A 17607-nucleotide genomic window follows, 5' to 3' on the forward strand; every position below is an offset into this window, starting at 1 on the left:
TGACAACGCCTCCGCCCTGTCAGCAATCGTGCTGCAGCATTCAGCACCAACTGCAACTACTGGATCAAGCCCGAGGGAAGCCCCAAATTTCACATTCCAAAGCATACAATGGACAGGACCAGTTACAATAAATCAGAAAATCATGGGAAGAAACTTAACATTCCCGCTCAAACAGAAAGGCCTTCGTCAAACACCTGAAATTTCAACAGGGAGAGAGGGGTCTTCCTAAACTCAGCTGGGAGTGTGTTCCACAGAATTGGACCCACAAATTTAGGGGATGTGAGCTGTACATCTGAGCCGGGGAGAACCACTAAGGGAGACTCCCCTACAGATCTTGGAGACCAGGCAGGAATATCAAGGATTAGGCAGTCTTTTGAGTTATCCTGGCCCCAAGCTGCTAAGGGCCTTTTAAATTATTATGTGGATATTGAACTGAGCCCAGTAGCATCCAAGCAGTCAGCCCAAGCTTTTGAGAGCCGCAGTTACAGGCTGGCAGAAGTGTGTCCCCACCTGCAGTCTATAGCTAGTCAACAGAGTTTTGCACCAGCTCGACTGCCTCGTAGGGGCAAGACCCACCGAGAAGAGCTGCTGTGCTCATTGGGCCGGGCTCTCCTGAGCAGACCTTGTTAATCTGAATAAAGTTTTGGCTTACCCTGTGTGATTTGTTGCCGGCTGGCTCCCAACAGATGCACTTTGGTAAAAGGTTTACTCTCCCCACCGCCACCCCATACAGGTTTTGTCATGTGCTTGGTATCAGCTGTCACATTGCACAAAAGGGAGATTTCGCTCAACTATTAGTGTTTGTACAGGAGGGGGGGGAGCTAGAAAAGTGTTTGTGAAAATAATTTTTTAAAATCAAATGCTGTCTGTTTTTCCCCTCTCTTGATGCCTTATATATACAGTCATACCTTGGGTTGTGAACGTGATCCATGCAGGAGGCATGTTCGAAACCCGCAGCATTCACAACCTGCAGCGCCACACGCACGTGACATGATTCAGTGTGTGTATGTGCGTGATGTTGTTTTGCGTTTCTGCACATGCGCGAGTGCAAAAACCTGGAAGTAACCCATTCTGGTATTTCCAGGTTCGGCGCAGTCCGCAACCCGCAACCCGCAAACGCTCAACCCGCAGGTATGACTGTATGTATATACAGTGGACGCTCAGGTTGCGAACGTGATCCATGCGCGATGCATGTTTGCAATCCGCAGCATTCGCAACCCGCAGCGGCGCATATTCCGGGTTTCGTCAATCCGTAACCTCAAAAAAACACTACCTGAAGCATCTATAGCCTGAGGTATGACTGTATCCTCCCATTCTCAGACAGCTGACAGGCGTCGTCCAGAGGTTGCCGAACTGCAACCACAATCATGGCCACCCTTCGGCCAGATTAGCTGGGGCTGAGGGGAGTTGGGGGCCTAATGAAATCTGGAGGGCCATGATGATTCCTGCCCCTTTGTTTTTTTTTTTAATAAATTTTTATTAGGGGTTTTTACAAAATAAAGTACAGAAATAAACAACCTTTCTTTTATCTCAACAAAGTTTCATAACTTCTTTGGACTTCCTCACATCTCCCGCTGCCATTTTCATCATCATAAATTTTTCCCAGCAATTTATCATCTAATTTGCAAATTTTATAACCACTCATTTAAATATAATCCTCTGTAAATTAGTTTCTCTTAATCTCACTTTACATCCCATTTCGATCCGATTTTGTGGTGGCCAATTATTTATGATCAAACATCCTACTTAACTTTCCGCCAAATCACAATATTTTTGTAAATAAATCTTAAATTTCCTCCAATCTTCTTCAACCCTCTCTTCTCCCAGGTCTCGAATTCTGCCAGTCATCTCGGCCAGTTGCATATAGTCCATCAGCTGCATCTGCCATTCTTCCAGAGTGGGTAGATCTTGAGTTTTCCACTTCTTGGCGATAAGTATCCTTGCTGCTGCTGTTGCGTACAAAAAGAATGTTCGGTCCTTCTTTGGCACCATCTGGCCGACAATGCCCAGGAGGAAGGCCTCTGGTTTCTTAAGGAAGGTATACTTAAATACCTTTTTCAGCTCATTATATATCATTTCCCAGAAGACCTTCACCCTGGGACAAGTCCACCAGAGGTGAAAGAATGTTCCTTCATTTTCCTTACATTTCCAGCATTTGTTGTCTGGCACATGGCATATTTTGGCTAGTTTAACTGGGGTCATGTACCACCTATAAATCATTTTCATTACATTTTCCTTCAGAGCATTACATGCCGTGAAGTTCATCCCCGTGGTCCACAACCTTTCCCAATCCTCAAACATAATATTATGCCCAATATCCTGTGCCCACTTTATCATGGCCGACTTAACCATTTCATCTTGTGTATTCCATTTCAACAGCAAGTTATACATTCTTGAAAGTACTTTAGTCTTAGGTTCTAACAATTCTGTTTCCAACTTCGATTTCTCCACCTGGAATCCTAACTTTGATTCCTGCCCCTTTGGGCGGGCCATGATGTTCCTAGACCATTTGGGGAAAAGACTTGGTGGACCGGGGAAAGCTCACCGGCCCCCAAAGGGTCTCAGGTGAACCATGAGGCCGAACTAACGTCGGAAACACAAAACAAACCATTATGAAAGGGGGGGGGAAAAAAGATGAAGCACACCATCTTGAGCAAAACATTTTTATTTCTTTATAAACACTCAAACGACGTGCTGCAAGAAAGGCCGGTCCTTTTTTGTTCCCACGTGTTGTATTGTTACCCCGAAGTTGTACGTAACTCGGGTTGCTTTGCTACCCCGAGATCGCTGCTTCTGGAAAGCTTGTGAGGAAGGTGTAAGGAAAGGCGTGGGGGGGGGGAAAAATGGCCGCTCCCCACTGGGGACTTGGTGGACCCCCAACCTTTTAGTGTGCAGAAGCCTCTGGGAAAGGAGGCTCCACTCTTAGGCATCGCCTGTCAAGAGAGCTCTCTTGCGTGTTGTCTACCTGCCTTCCCCAACCGGGTGTCCTCCAGATAATTTTGGCGACTTCTCCCCTCAGCCCCAGCCAATAGGAACTGTTCAAAGGTATCTAAGCAGCAGCCCTCATAGCACTTTACAGAATTCAATTCCAGGGAAGTTTAGGGCTCCTTTTTTCGTGCCCTGAAGCCACAACCCCCTGCCCATTTCACTGGGCTGAGTCCAGCTTTTCACGGCAAAGGGGGGGGGAAAACTTATTTACTCTTTCTACAGGCTTATACATCTCATGTCAATCATTTAAAAACGTTTAATAACCACCCTTCCTCCAAGAAAGCAAGAAACCCAATTCAGCAGCCTTGCCTTTCAGCCTCACATCCCTGTGAGGACAGTTAAGCTCGCTGCATAAACTTGCAGATGTGAACCCAGGGCTCTGTCTGTGGTGACAGAGAAGGCGCTGCAATTTTAGGTCACCAGTCCTGCCAGTGAGCCAGTCCTACCAGACCCACATCAAGGTAAACTGAGTCCTACTCTGAGTAAACCCACTTAATTATTTTTTAAGTCCATTGCTTTCAACAGATCTACTATGTTGACCCCGGAAGACATATTTTATATTGTGCCCTTACGATGATTTGTGCTTGTTACACATGATCACACTTTGCACCAGGAAAAGGCTTTTTTGGGGGTGGATATAGAGTGCTTTAGGGACATGGGTGGCGCTGTGGATTAAACCACAGAGCCTAGGACTTGCCGATCAGAAGGTTGGCGGTTCGAATCCCCACAATGGAGTGAGCTCCCGTTGCTCGGTCCCTGCTCCTGCCCACCTAGTAGTTCAAATTCACGTGAAAGTGCAAGTAGATAAATAGGTACCGCTCCAGCGGGAAGGTAAACGGCGTTTCCGTGCACTGCTCTGGTTTGCTAGAAGCGGCTTACTCATGCTGGCCACATGACCCAGAAGCTGTACGCTGGCTTCTTCGGCCAGTAAAGCGAGATGAGCGCCGCAACCCCAGAGTCAGCCATGACTTAACCTGAAGCACCTTTACCTTATAGAGTACTTTGTTTATAATGCCAAGGTTGCAGGTTCAATCCCCGTACGGGGCAGCTGCAAGTTTGGACTAGATGGCCCTCGGGGTCCCTTCCAACTCTACAGTTATAGGGTTCTATGTCCCGTAACTCTCTGCTGAAATCCTGCAACTTGTTTTGGTTCCACCACAGCGTAAGAATGCCCCTTCAAACAGCAACTGTGCCATAACATAGGGAAGCACTGCAGAACAATTGATAACATGGAACGATGTGTGGAAGGTCCAGTAATTTTTTTCCATTTCATGCTCTATTATTGCATCAATGTCATGCTGCAAACTATACCCACAAAAAAACCACTGGACTGGAGGTGTCTTGTGATTAGCATGTTCCCAAAAGACATGTAGATTTTTTTTTCTCTCTCTCTCCTTCCTTCCTTCCTTCCTTCCTTCCTTCCTTCCCTTAATCCTGTCCACCAGCTGCATCAGATTTGTCCACAAGGTCAATTTTAAGCCAGGCACCAAGGGCGATGCTATCCCAGCTGCACTGACAATTGTTTTCCCTCTGGACCACTGAGCAGAGGCATTAAATATTGCTTGAGAATAAGCAATCTTGGTAAGCCAACTAAAATATTCTGTATTTTAGGAATATGAGACCCAGAGTGTAGTGTTTTGTTTACTTTAATAATATTTCAGTATTAATTGCCTTTAACCTTTCCACAAATGATTCCTATGTGTATTTTGAGACTCGCAAGCCTATTCTGCATTCCACCTCTATCTAACCCTGAAAGTGTTACAAATCGTCATTAAGGGTGTTCTAGTTAGCACCAGAGTGTAAATCCAAACTTCTCATTAGAACTTCCTAGGAGAAAGGAGAAGGAAGGGAAGTGAGATAAGGGAAAGAATATCAACAGCCCAACAAAGGCCTGGTTGCAAGAGAAACTGTGATAGGAGGACATTTGAGACCCATGGCCTGGGCACATTTCGGTCACTCCAAGGTGATTGCAGGGGTGAAGATACCGATATGGAGCCATGTGTATTTTAGTTCTGATATCCTGTAACCTTTCCTGATGTATGTAGAAGGATGTTTTCGTTTCAAGAATTTTTAGATGTTTTGTGGCTTTTCGTGTGCCGCCTATGAAACCCTTGTTCTGATGCTCCTTGCGCCAAACTTCTTCTTAGGTGGTGGTTCGGCTGGAACAACCACATTAAGTTGAGCTCTGCCCTATGGCAATACAATGGTACCTCTGGTTACGTACTTAATTCGTTCCGGAGGTCCGTTCTTAGCCTGAAACTGTTCTTAACCTGAGGCACCACTTTAGCTAATGGGGCCTTCTGCTGCCGCCGCAGCACGATTTCTGTTCTCATCCAGAAGCAAAGTTCTTAACCCGAGGTACTATTTCTGGGTTAGCGGAGTCTGTAACCTGAAGCGTATGTAACCTGAGGTACCACTGTATTTATAATAATAAACACCGGGCCCCTCCCGGATGCTGGACTTGGAATTAATTTCCTGGGTCCAATTTTTTATTTAAAAGGTGGTGCCTCACCTGCGTCACGAACAGAGCAGTGTGGAAGGAAATTCTTACCTTACCACACAGGTGGAGGTGGCTAAGGGTTTTAGCTGGGAGTTTCTGCATGCAAAGCATGTACTCTAACCGCTGGTCCTACAGCCCTTCCTCTTTCTTGAAGAACGCGATGGGCTGTGAGACCCTTGTATGGGAGGGCAGAGGCCGAGGAAGAGCCTGCAGCAAGCACAGAGCCAGTTGCAAGCTTCTCTGCGGCCACCACAGGTGCTGAAATTGCTATGGGGAGACTCAGAACTGTAGCATCATCAGGGCTGGCCGTTGGGCCCTGCAGTCTGGAGCCTCACACAGCAGAATGAGCAGGAGGGATACCCAAACACAGCAGCGGCCAGCTTGCCACCTATGAAAGAAATACACATTCCCTCCAAAACGGATGTTCCCTGGACCACCCTTCTGCAGCATGAACATTGTCCACAACCTAAACTATCTTAGGTGCATCACTGAGGAGGCAGGAACCAGAAGGGGCAGAATGGGGGTAGGGAGATTCTGCCCCCTCCAGCCTCTGTTCTCTGCCTGGCTTGTTGTATTTTTGGCAGGCATTTGTGCTGCCCCCCATACAGGTGTTGGGTTTGTGATCCCGGCCTCCAGATCTCCATGGCAGGTGGGCAAGGGGAGATTCTGCTTGCTCACCTGCTGAAGAGAGATGGCTGCTGGCCGTTAAGGGGCTCAGAAAGGAGAGGAAGAAGAGAAGAAGAAGAGGAGTTTGGATTTGATATCCCACCTTATCACTACCCGAAGGAGTCTCAAAGCGGCTAACAACCTCCTTTCCCTTCCTCCCCCACAACAAACACTCTGTGAGGTGAGAGGGGCTGAGAGACTTCAGAGAAGTGTAACTAGCCCAAGGTCACCCAGCAGCTGCAGGTGGAGGAGCGGAGACGCGAACCCGGTTCCCCAGATTACAAGTCCACCGCTCTTAACCACAACACCACAAAGGAAGCAGAGAAGTCCCTCCCTCCCTCCCTTCAAACCATTGAGAAATGCTGCTCTTGACCACAGGAAGTGGCGGGATTAGCAGACAGTGAAAAAAAGGAACAGGAAGCATGACGGTGTTTCCTGCTTGGCAGGGGGTTGGACTCGATGGCCCTTGTGGTCTCTTCCAACTCTATGATTCTATGATGGAAGCAGGGCCGGCTCACCCATTGGGCTTGGTGAGGCAGTCCCCTCAGACGGCAGGCCGGAGATAAGCTGAGAGGGGTGGCAGATCTGCCCCCCCCCCTCCGAAGTGCGCTACTTGCTGCCTCCGGTTGTGTGAGCTGGGAAGAGCGGGGCCACCTCCTCTCCAGCATCGTATTCTCTCCCCTTTCAGCACACCGGGGTTTCCGTGGTCTGCCTCCAGTTGCCTCAGGTGGCAGCAGAGCACCATTTTCTGTTTTGCTTCAGGTGGCAACATGTCTTGGGCCAGCCCTAGATGGAAGGGAGCATGTGGGGGGGGGGTAGGAAGGAAACTAGCACAAGGAAGGTGACAGAAGTGGGGAAGTCCAGCCTGCCACCTCCCACTGCCACTTTGGGACCAGCTCCCCGTCAGGGACTGGCTGGATGAGGAGCAGAGGGGGAAGCCACCTGACCAAGAATCCCGCCCCCCCTCCATGGAAAGTGCAGAGGGAGAGGATTTGGCTCCTGGTGGTGGGAAACCAGCCACTACCCCAGAGGAGAGGACGAGATGGGAAATACTGGAGGCAAGGAGCTCGAGGGATAGTGAAGAGGCAGAATCAGACAGGTGCCGCAGCACAGGAGTTAGACTTAAAAACAAACAAAATAAAGAATTGTCCAGTAGCACCTTATAGACCAACCAAGTTTGTTCTGGTATAAGAGGGGGAGGAGGAGTTTGGATTTGATATCCCGTTTTATCACTACCCGAAGGAGTCTCAAAGCAGCTAACAATTTCCTTTCCCTTCCTCCCCCACAACAAACACTCTGTGAGGTGAGTGGGGCTGAGAGACTTCAGAGAAGTGTGACTAGTCCAAGGTCACCCAGCAGCTGCATGTGGAGGATCGGAGACGCGAACCCAGTTCACCAGATTACGAGTCCACCGCTCTTAACCACTACACCACACTGGCTCTCATAAGCTTTCATGTGCATTCACACTTCTTCAGATACAGTGGTACCTCTGGTTGCAAACGGGATCCGTTCCGGAGCCCCACTCACAACATGAGCAGAACGCAACCTGTGCGTGCACAGGTCACAACTCGCTGCTTCTGTGCATGTGCGTGACGTCATTTTGCGCTTCTGCGCATGCGGCGAAACCCAGAAGTAACCTTTTCTGGTACTTCCAGGTCATCGCAGGATACAACCTGAAATTGCACAACCTGAAGCAAACGTAACAAGAGGTATGACTACACTGAAAAAGAAGTCACCAGACCCTTATATATAGTGGGAGGGTGGGGTGGGGTATTTCTCAAAAGTGTGCATGCACATGAAAGCTTACACCAGAACAAACTTAGCTGGTCTATAAGGTCCTACTGGACAATTCTTTGTTTATTTATTTTTTGGCTGCGTCAAACCAACACGGCTACCTACCTGAATCAGGACTTGGCAGTTCTCCCACAGAGCCACTCTTTACAGCTTGCAGGTCCCTCCCGCCCCAGAACAAGGCATTTATTGCATGTTGCCGAGCAGAGAGCCAGGCAGACACAGAGAGGGTCCCTTGCAGCTCACCATAGACAGAAGGAGGGGCCTGACACAGAGGCCCAAGGAGGGAAGGGAGAGCTACAGGCCAGTCCAGGCAACTGCTTCATCAAGACAGGAGCAACCTTTAGAAGACTCAGTGTATTCTTTGTTCTGCTTTCCTTTTCCTCCGATCTGCAAACGACCTGCTCTCCTTGTCGGCTCCCAGACATCCCCTCACTACCCGATCGATTGCTTTCGAAGGCAACAGAGGCTTTGGGGCACCTCTTTTTTGCCACAGCCCTCACAGAGATGCTCCTTTGTAGTCTTGCTATACAGTCTGTAACCAGTTTTTGTTTAGTACAAACAACCCCCCCCCGGTCCCCCCCAAACCCCACCCCACCCACAGCCTGCCGACCTCTCAGTGGTGGTGCTTGATGAAGTTGGAGTTGTCGCTGAAGCGCTTGCCGCAGACAGAGCACTCATAGGGCTTCTCTCCCGTGTGGATCCTCTTGTGGACGATGAAATTGGAGTAGTCGTTGAAGCGCTTGCCGCAATCGGGGCACTTGTAGGGCTTCTCGCCCGTGTGGATCCTCTTGTGGCGGATGAGGCTGGAGCCCGTGTTGAAGCCCTTCCCACAGTAGGAGCACTTGTAGGGCTTCTCCCCGGTGTGCACCCGCTGGTGGATGAGGAAGGCGGCCCGGCTGACGAAGCTCTTCCCACACTCGGAGCAGTTGTACCACCTCTCCCCCGAGTGGATCCTCTCGTGCGCGATCAGGTTGGAGCGCCGCCGGAAGACCTTCCCGCACACATGGCAGGCGTTGTCCCTCTCGCCGGGGAAGAGGAGGGTCCCCGGCTGCATGGCGCTCTCATCCAAGTCCTCGTACGTCCCCTGGGAGTTGATGAACTTCCCTGCTTCCCGCTCCAGGCAGTTCCCGCCGTACAGCATCTCGGAAGGTTCCACTGGACCGGGGCAGTGGGGAACGGTCTGTTCGACCCTTCCAGACAACATCCAACGTGGGTCCAGCTCTCCGGAAGCTTCCAGGTCATTCTTCTCCGGGCTGCACAACTTCTCGTCGCCTGCTAGAAACGGCAAAGGAATGGCGGTCATTAAGGACAGGGGTGGGGAACTGCCTGTAGCCCTCCAAATGTTCATAGAAACAAAGAATCGTAGGAGTTGGAAGGGACCACGCGGGCCATCTAGTCCAACCCTCTGCAATGCAATAGTCTTTTGCCCAATGTGGGGCTTGAACCCATGACTGTGAGATAAAGAGTCTGTCAAACACCAACTCCCATCAGCCCCCAGTGTGGGCAGTGGCTCTAGGATGAAGTCCTTTTCAATTGAAAATAATAATGATGATAATACAGTCATACCTCAGGTTGAGGTAGCTTCAGGTTAAGCATTTTTGGGGTTGTGCTCCGCGGCAACCCGGAAGTAACAGAGCGTGTTACTTCCGGGTTTCGCCACTCACGCATGCGCAGACGCTCAAATGACGTCATGCACAGAAGTGGCAAATTGCTACCTGCAGATGTGGGTTGCATTCGCTTCAGGATGCAAACGGGGCTCCAGAACAGATCCAGAGGTACCACTGTAATAATAAATCCCCATACATAGAAGAGTAGCACACAGGGAAATGGGCTCAATAGCCTAGATTTCTCCCTGCCATGCTGCTGTTCTGAATACTAAGATTTGGGGTGGGGAGTTATATCAAGGAGCATCCAATTTTGCAAGGAAGTATGTTTGACCGTGGAATGGGCTCCCTTGGGGGACGATGGACCCTCCACCACTGAAGGTTTTTAAACAGAGGTTGGCTGGTCCTCTGTCTGGGATTCTGCAGCTGTGATTCTTGCAATCCAAGGTTGGACTGGATGACCCTTGGCGGACCTTTCCAAGTCTAAAACTTTATGATTCCAAGCTTCCCTCTGCCGCATTCCATACACGCACAAACACATATGCACGGTCAGACGTGGCACATGCCAGCATCAGGCTGCCCTTCTTCCCTACTCGCGAGAAACCAAAGACAGCATTGAGCTATCAGGCTTGGCAGGACGTCTCCCAAAGGCCACAAGGGGGAAGAATCAGAGCAGGAGCACACACTGGGCACAAGGGGAGTTTCAGAAGGAGGTGTAAGGGCTCTGACAGAGTGCTAGGGTCCTCCTGCCTCCTTTCCAAAGCCCAGTTAGTGCTTTCCCAGCTTTTGGCCATAGTACCCAAATAAGAGCCAAAGGTCCCAAATTCAGTCCCCAGCATTTCCAGGTAGGGCTGGAAGAGTTTTCCCTGCCCACCGAGCCACTCGCCATCAATGTTGACAGTTCTGAGCCAGGTAGACCGATGGAGCCTCCTGCCTCCCATGTCCCCAGTCACTGGGGTGCAAAGGAGGCCGTGACGATGCTCAGCTCGCCACCGAGCAACCACAACCCCTCAGAGATCCTTACGCAGCAAGGGGGCGTCTCCTTCGCTTTCCTCCTTCATCCCTCCAAGCAGTGGCCTCTGCCAGGTGTTCAGAGGAGCCTTCTCCGCAGAGTCTTCCTCCGCAAATGGGCGGATTGCCTGAAAACAGGGAAGAGGATCTCGTTCAAGGGGGCAGGAACAGTGGGTGGATTCTTCCCCCCACGACTACCTTGCCAGCAGTGTATCCGCAAAGGAGGAATCATGGTTGCAGGGGTTCAGGCGCTACTGAACTCTCAAGCTGGATTACTGCAGCACATTCCCCATGGGGCTGCCCTTGTGTTGGAGCAAATGCTTATCCAAACAAGGAACTAAACTACACTGGTGCCAGGGGCTGATCTGGATCGGAAGACTGGGGAATGCAATCACAGGGAGAGCAGCTCCTAACAAAAAAGGAAGGGGAATATCCCTGCCCCCCATTCTCAGCGTTTCCAGAAGCAGAGAAACAGGCAGAGACAGAAGCTGCAGAGTTGAGGGAGGAGCTACCCAGCTTTGAGATAGTAGCTAAGCAACCAGAAGGGAGGGAGAAGCTGGGCGATACATCAATTGAGAGTGTGGGGAGCTCCCTCCTCCCCCCCCCGAACTCAGAAGTCTGAGCGAGTCAGAGAGCAGAGGAGGGACATCCCGTTTGTGCCCTTCTTGCTGCGGAAGTGGGAAGGAGTCAGAGTAGGCAACTGCTATCCTTGCAGATAGTAGCCACTCTGTGCTCACAACATGATACTACAGTGGTGCCTCGCAAGACGAAATTAATTCGTTCCGCAAGTTTTTTCTTCTTGCGAGTTTTTCGTCTTGCGAAGCACGGTTTCCCATAGGAATGCATTGAAAATCAATCAATGCGTTCCTATGGAAACCGCCTTCAGACCAGGTCCGGGGACAGTCTGTCCCCCGACCTCTTCTGAAGGCTGGGGGGGGCAAGGGCTTTTCTTCCCACCGCCAGCCTTCAGAAGGCTGTTCTGAAGGCTGGCGGTGGGAAGAAAAGCCCTTCTCCCCACCTTCCGCCCCGCAAGCTCCGGGGACAGGAGGGCTTTGCTGCCGACCGCCAGCATTTTAAAAGCCCCCAGGACAGCGGAGACTTCTCCGCTGTCCCGGGGTGATCTTAAAATGCTGGCGGGCGGCAGCGAAGCCTTCGCTGCCGACCCCCAGCATTTTAAAAGCCCCCAAGACAGCATTTTAAAAGCCCCCGGGACAGCGGAGACTTCTCTGCTGTCCCGGGGCGATCTTAAAATGCTGGCGGTCGGCAGCAAAGCCCTCCTGTCCCCCCGCGCTTCCCTGCTATCCCGGACCGCTTTTAAAATGCTGGCGGTGGGAAGCAAAGCCTTTCGGCCCCCGCCGGCCTTCCTGGACCTCTTCTGAAGGCCGGAGGGGGGCGAAAGGCTTTGCTCCCCACCGCCAGCATTTAAAAGAGGTCCCCGGAGATTTCCCTATGGGCTTTCTTCTTGCGAAGCAAGCCCATAGGGAAATTCGTCTTGCGGAACGACTCAAAAACGGAAAACTCTTTCGTCTTGCGAGTTTTTCGTTTTGTGAGGCGTTCGTCTTGCGAGGCACCACTGTATAATAAAAAGACTACAAATCTACCAAATGCTCATTAATTTTTATCGGTGAGCTACCAAGAAGGGATGAGGGAGCTCCTGTACTTGACAACTGGTGCGTTATAACGTTAAACGTGTGTTATAAAAATGTGACACCAGAGCAGTGATCTGTCACCAATGGGAAACTGCATTGGGATAGAGAGAGAGTGGGGTTCTTAAAAATAATAATAATAATAGCATTTTCCAGATCAGTGTAGCCAAGGAGTGCTTTCAAGCAAAAAGTCAGGCCGGCAACCCACTAGATGCCTAGATGGAGTAGTGGCAAAACTAGCAGCCAAAACTAGCAGCATCTAGCCTGCTATTCTGTACAGCCCTCAATCAAGTGCATTGCTAAGGGAGGGGAAACCAAGGTTACAGCTCAAAGGGTAGAACATTTGCTCTCTGTGCAGACAGTCCCAGTTTTAAGCCCTGGAATCTCAGGAGGGCTGGCAGAGACCACCAGCTGAAACCCTGGAGAGGCTTTGCCGTCAGCGTGGACAATGCGTAGCTAGAAAAACAAATGCCTGACTTGGCGCAAGGCATATTTCATTTGAGTCTAAATCAGCACTTTATAATATCCAGAATCGCAAGTCTTCCTCCTCCTCTTGCCTTCGTTTTCCTCTTGAGTCTTCTTCGCTCCCCATCCCCCTTTAAACCCAAAGCTTGCCCATCCCCTCTTCCCAAGAAACCTCCTGTCCCCAATGCCCTCCCCACCTCCAGGGCCAGCCACACTCACCTGCTGCTCTCCCACCCGCCCCTCGTCCTCCCGCTGCCTCAGCAGGAAATCTTCCGCCAGAATCACCGCCTGGGTGCAGGTCTGGGGGCTGCAATCCCGGACCCAGCTCTGCATCTTCGTGGGCAGGATGGCCAGGAACTGTTCCAGGATGACCAGCTCCAGGATCTGCTCCTTGGTGTGCCTCTCGGGCTTCAGCCACTGGTGGCAAAGCCTCCGGAGGTGCCGGCAAGCTTCGCGGGGCCCTTCCGCTTCCTGGTAGCCAAACCGCCGGAAGAGGCGGCACTCTTCACGCGAGCTGGCAGCCTCCTGGGCCTTCCTGCAGTCCGACTTTTCTTTGGCCAGGAGGCCCCTCTCGGCCTGGGAGGCTCCTCCGCTCAGACCAGGCAGGGTTTGGGAGTCTGGCTCCCATCTAGGTCGCCGGCTGGTGTCAGCCATCCTGTCAAAAGGGGTCAGGGAAGTCTGCGCACTGTTTCTCGGGAGCTGCGGGCTGCCCCCCACCGCATGGGGGGACTCCAAGGCCTTCAGGAACTCCTGCAGCTGAGATTCCCACCGCTGCTGCAGGCCTTTGCGGGGCTCCCGGATCGCTTCCTCGGGGACAGTTCTTTCCCAGAAATCTCGGATGCTCTCCGCACGGATGACACAAGGCCCCCTCCCTCCGTCTTTCCCTGCCTCGGGCCCCGCGGGGCTCTGCTCTCCCACCCTCTTCTCTCGCTCGGCCTGCTGAAGACCTGGCGCCGACGTATCTCTGGACTCCGCAGCCATTTCCACCCCCACCCCACCCTCGGTCGATTCTGTCGGTCAGCCCTGGCAGCGCCACCAAGTCCTGAACTCTCAACGCAAGGAAGTTGTGTGCAGGGGGAAGCAAGCGCCGAACAGGCCTGGCCCCTGAAACAGAGAAAAACCAGAGGCCAAAATCAGAGCAAACTTAGTCAAGGGCAGGCAGCCTTTTGTACCCAAAAGCCAGGTTCCCTCAGAGGTCATCCTTTGCAGGTTGCAGGTGGTCAGTGGTCAGAGCCAGGACTGATGATGGGCACAGCCAGAGGCAAATAATGTTATAGATCATTTAATGTGGAATAAAAACTGCCCAGCTTCCCATTCTTCCCATGGCCAGCTCAGATTAGAGTTCATAAAGCTACACAGGTCTGTTCAGGAGTAAGCCCCACTGGGAGTGCTGGGATTCTCAGTAAAGCATATCAATGCCTTTTTTTAAAAAAAAAGTTCAACAGAAAAAAAGCTACTGTTCTGGAGAATTTAAGAGCATAAGAAAAGTCCGGATCAGGCTGATGGCCCATCTACAGGTAAAACTCAAAAAATTAGAGTATCGTGGAAAAGTTCCTTTATTCCAGTAATTCAACTTAAAAGGTGAAACTAACATATGAGATAGACTCATGATATGCAAAGCAAGATATACTTCCACTTCTCAGAGATCCAATATTGCTGTATTTGCAATCCTTGTTTTGCTGATTTCATTGGATATTCTAATTTTCTGAGATGATTAATTTGGGGTTTTCATCAGCTGTACGCCATGATCCTCACAATGATAACAAAGCAAGGCTTGACATATCTCGCTTCGTGTGTCACGAGTCTATCTCATATATTAGTTTCACCTTTCAAGTTGAATTACTGAAATAAAGGAACTTTTCTACGATATTCTAATTTTTCGAGTTTCACCTGTAGTCCAGCATCCTGTTCCCACAGTGGCCAACCAGATGCCTGTTTGAAACCTGCAAGCAGCAGGACCCAAGCCAACAGGACCCACTAGTAGTTTCAAGCAACTGACGGTGGAGGCCAGCCATCATAGCCGGTAGCCATCTCCTCCATGTTTAGAGGCAATCAGTGTGGCCAAGGGTTTGGAAAATAAGTCCTAGGGAGAACCTTTGAAAGAGCTGCTGTCACAGCCACACCATCTATTTAAAGCACAGAGCTCCCCCCCCCCAAAGGATCCTAGGACCTGTAATTCTCCCCTCACAGCACTGCAATCCCCAGCACCCTAAATGAACTACAGTTCCCAGAATTCTTCCGCAGGGGGAGCCAGGAGCTTTAAATAGTGTGGTGTGCATCAGTCAGCCTTGAGAAAACAAGACACCCTCTTCAAACACCTGAGATGCTGTCGCATAGAAAAGGGGAGGAGTAGATCTAATGGGGTCAGGTTATAGGAGGGCTGATTGCAGCTGGAGGACAGGAAGAACTTATTGATGGTAAGAGCAGCCGCACAATGGGACCAATTCCTAGAGAGGCTGGTGAGCTCCCTCCGGCTGGAGGTTTTCAAGCAGACGTTTCCTAGTTCTGGGTTTCCTGCTTCAAGCAAGGGAATTGAACTAGGTAGCATACAAAGCTCCTCTCAGCTCTATGATTCTTGACTCATAAATAACCTTACCTTCTAATAATAGGAGACATAGCTTTCCAATTCCTACACTATGCAGAATTTTATGAACGTCACTCCTTATTTTTATTTACTACTGAATTTTGAATGAATAAAACTCTGTTTACCCACAGGTCAACCCAATACAAATACAGCAAACAATCACTTTAACCTATTTAGCAAACAAATGCATACAAGAAACAGATCTCCAAGATCTCTTTCCCAGTTACTCAAGAGTCAGTTCAGAAGCTATGTAGATCCAACTTGCACTGCCCACAACCCTTGGATTTTTATGTTTATTTGAGAGTTATGTTCATCTCCACTAGTTCTTCCAAGGACAGCTGTCAATTACTGGTCTGGCTTTGCTGCCCAACTAATTTCTACCAAGATATAATGCAGGGCTCAGAAAACCTGTAACTCTAGCTGTTTTTTTTTGGACTGCAACTTTCATGTGCCTCAGTAGCCTGGCCAATGATCTGGGGTGATGGGAGTTGTGGTCCGGCAATATTTCATAGAATCATAGAGTTGGAAGAGACCACAAGGGCCATCGAGTCCAACCCCCTGCCAAGCAGGAAACACCATCAGAGCACTCCTGACATATGGTTGTCAAGCCTCTGCTTAAAGACCTCCAAAGAAGGAGACACAGGCTCCACGTCCCTACTATAGCATCATGGAAGTGAAAAGGGATCTGTGGGTCAACTAGCCCAACCCCCTGCTGGGGGGGGTGCCAGAAATCCAGAACTAGAACTTTCCCCCAAAATATGGCTGCCCAGCCTCTGCTTGAAGACTTCTAGTGATGGAGACCCCACCACTGCTCCAGGTATATGCAGGGTGAGTCATTTAAAAGATGCCCCGTGGATACAGAGTACACATGTTCCACGGGGCCTCTTTTTAAAAAACTCACCCTGCACAAACCTGCTTTATCCCGAGTAAGACCATTGGTCCACCTAGCTCAGTGTTGTCTAAACTTGCCAGCGGCAGCTCTCTCTGATATTCCCAGTCCTAGGTAAAGGTAAAGGGACCCCTGACCATTAGGTCCAGTTGCGGACAACTCAGGGGTTGCGGCGCTCATCTCGCTTTATTGGCCGAGGGAGCCGGCGTACAGCTTCCGGGTGATGTGGCCAGCATGACTAAGCCACTTCTGGCGAACCAGAGCAGCGCACGGAAACGCCGTTTACCTTCCCGCCGGAGCAGTACCTATTTATCTACTTGCACTTTGACGTGCTTTCAAACTGCTAGGTTGGCAGGAGCAGGGACTGAGCAATGGGAGCTCACCCTGTCGCGGGGATTTGAACCGCCAACCTTCTGATCGGCAAATCCTAGGCTCTGTTGTTTAACCCACAGCGCCACCCGCATCCCTAACCAAAGATAATCAGGGTTCGAAGCTGGAACTTCTCCATGCTGTAACAGATGCCCTTCCCTGCTGTAACTGGTTCCATTTTCAAACCAGGAAATCGGGGCCCCTGCCAAGCTCCTCTTACCTCCACGTTCGGAGGTAGTGTGTGCCTCTGAATGTCAGTTGTTGGGAATCACAAGTTGGGGAGAGAAGTGCTGTCGTAGTCGAGTCCGGCTTCTGGGCTTCTCTATGAGGATTTTGGTTAGCTACTGTGAGCAGAGGACAGGACCTTTGGCCTGATCTTACGTTCCTGCACTACGTTACCTCTCCTGGTGTGTTCGCGAGCCATACCCTGAACCTGCAGGCGCCCACAACTCATACCCCCTGGCCAGGGTCCCTCCAAGACCTCCTGCAACCCCACTGCAAAAGTGGCCACATCCTCCTTTAAGAGCAGCGCCCAGAACTTGCTCGCAGCATCTGCACGTGCTAAGTTGGAGGGCTTTTATGTTAATTCATTTGCATATTGCCTTGATCAAAGAGCCTAGAGGGAGGAAAGTGCACCGCCTTCTGCAAATCAAGCAGTTGTTAAAAGGCAGAGGAGCAGGAGTTAAAGGGAGAAGTTGGCAACCCTCTGAGCTCCCGCTCCCTTGGGCTTCCTGCCCATTTCCCACCTCCCACCCTGGATCCCTCCCCCCACAACTGTCCCCCAAGAGGATCACTTACCCGCTCCACCCCATCCCACCCCAACTCACCTGATCTCCCCCTCCCCAGGAACAAGCGCGGAAGGATCTGGGAAATTCAAAGGCCACTTAGCCACGGTGGGCGGGGCAGGAAGTGACCGCCACTGTTTACATCCCGCCCTCCGGCCACAACATCCGGTCGGCTCTAGGAAACCAAACCGCGCCTCTTGTTCGTTTTAACCCCTTGGGAAGCGAATAATTCAATTAAATGAAATACAAAGCGGGGTTTGCTGCTGATGGCTGAAATACATTCTTCCTGGCAGCTCTGGAATTGTG

The 17607-nt window shown here is 50.7% G+C and overlaps 2 protein-coding genes and 1 long non-coding RNA gene across 4 annotated transcripts in view; 2 read left to right on the top strand and 1 right to left on the bottom strand.

Annotated features, from left to right (window-relative positions):
• Positions 1-17607, top strand: part of LOC310838313 — a 437762-nt gene that overhangs the window by 371970 nt on the left and 48185 nt on the right. The gene's annotated exons all lie outside the window — the stretch shown is intronic.
• Positions 1-17607, top strand: part of LOC310837528 (uncharacterized protein) — a 331410-nt gene that overhangs the window by 87166 nt on the left and 226637 nt on the right. The window lies entirely within an intron of this gene.
• Positions 6630-17442, bottom strand: LOC310837633 (uncharacterized protein). Of its 2 annotated transcripts, none has more exons than XM_083724541.1 (4): positions 17344-17442; positions 12894-13778; positions 10577-10691; positions 6630-9223 (listed from the first exon to the last, which is right to left on the bottom strand). In XM_083724541.1, exons 2-4 carry the CDS (start codon positions 13653-13655, stop codon positions 8562-8564), a joined length of 1539 nt encoding a protein of 512 aa, XP_083580667.1. In that variant the 5' UTR covers positions 13656-13778; positions 17344-17442; the 3' UTR covers positions 6630-8561. The 2 variants fall into 2 exon arrangements, with proteins under 2 accessions (XP_083580667.1, XP_083580668.1); XM_083724542.1 differs by having other exon boundaries at positions 8550-9220.

Source organism: Podarcis gaigeae, assembly GCF_964106915.1.
Source record: "Podarcis gaigeae genome assembly, chromosome: 2".
NCBI classification, from domain to species: Eukaryota; Metazoa; Chordata; class Lepidosauria; order Squamata; family Lacertidae; genus Podarcis; species Podarcis gaigeae.

What these genes read in the sequence shown, in the direction of transcription:
- LOC310837633 (XM_083724541.1), bottom strand. Translation starts at nt 13,655, where the DNA reads ATGGCTGCGGAGTCCAGAGATACGTCGGCGCCAGGTCTTCAGCAGGCC. An exon ending in GGCGGGTGGGAGAGCAGCAG is followed by an intron (nt 10,692 to 12,893) that starts GTGAGTGTGGCT and finishes CCCTGTTTTCAG; the next exon opens with GCAATCCGCCCATTTGCGGA. An exon ending in AGGAGACGCCCCCTTGCTGC is followed by an intron (nt 9,224 to 10,576) that starts GTAAGGATCTCT and finishes TGCCGTTTCTAG; the next exon opens with CAGGCGACGAGAAGTTGTGC.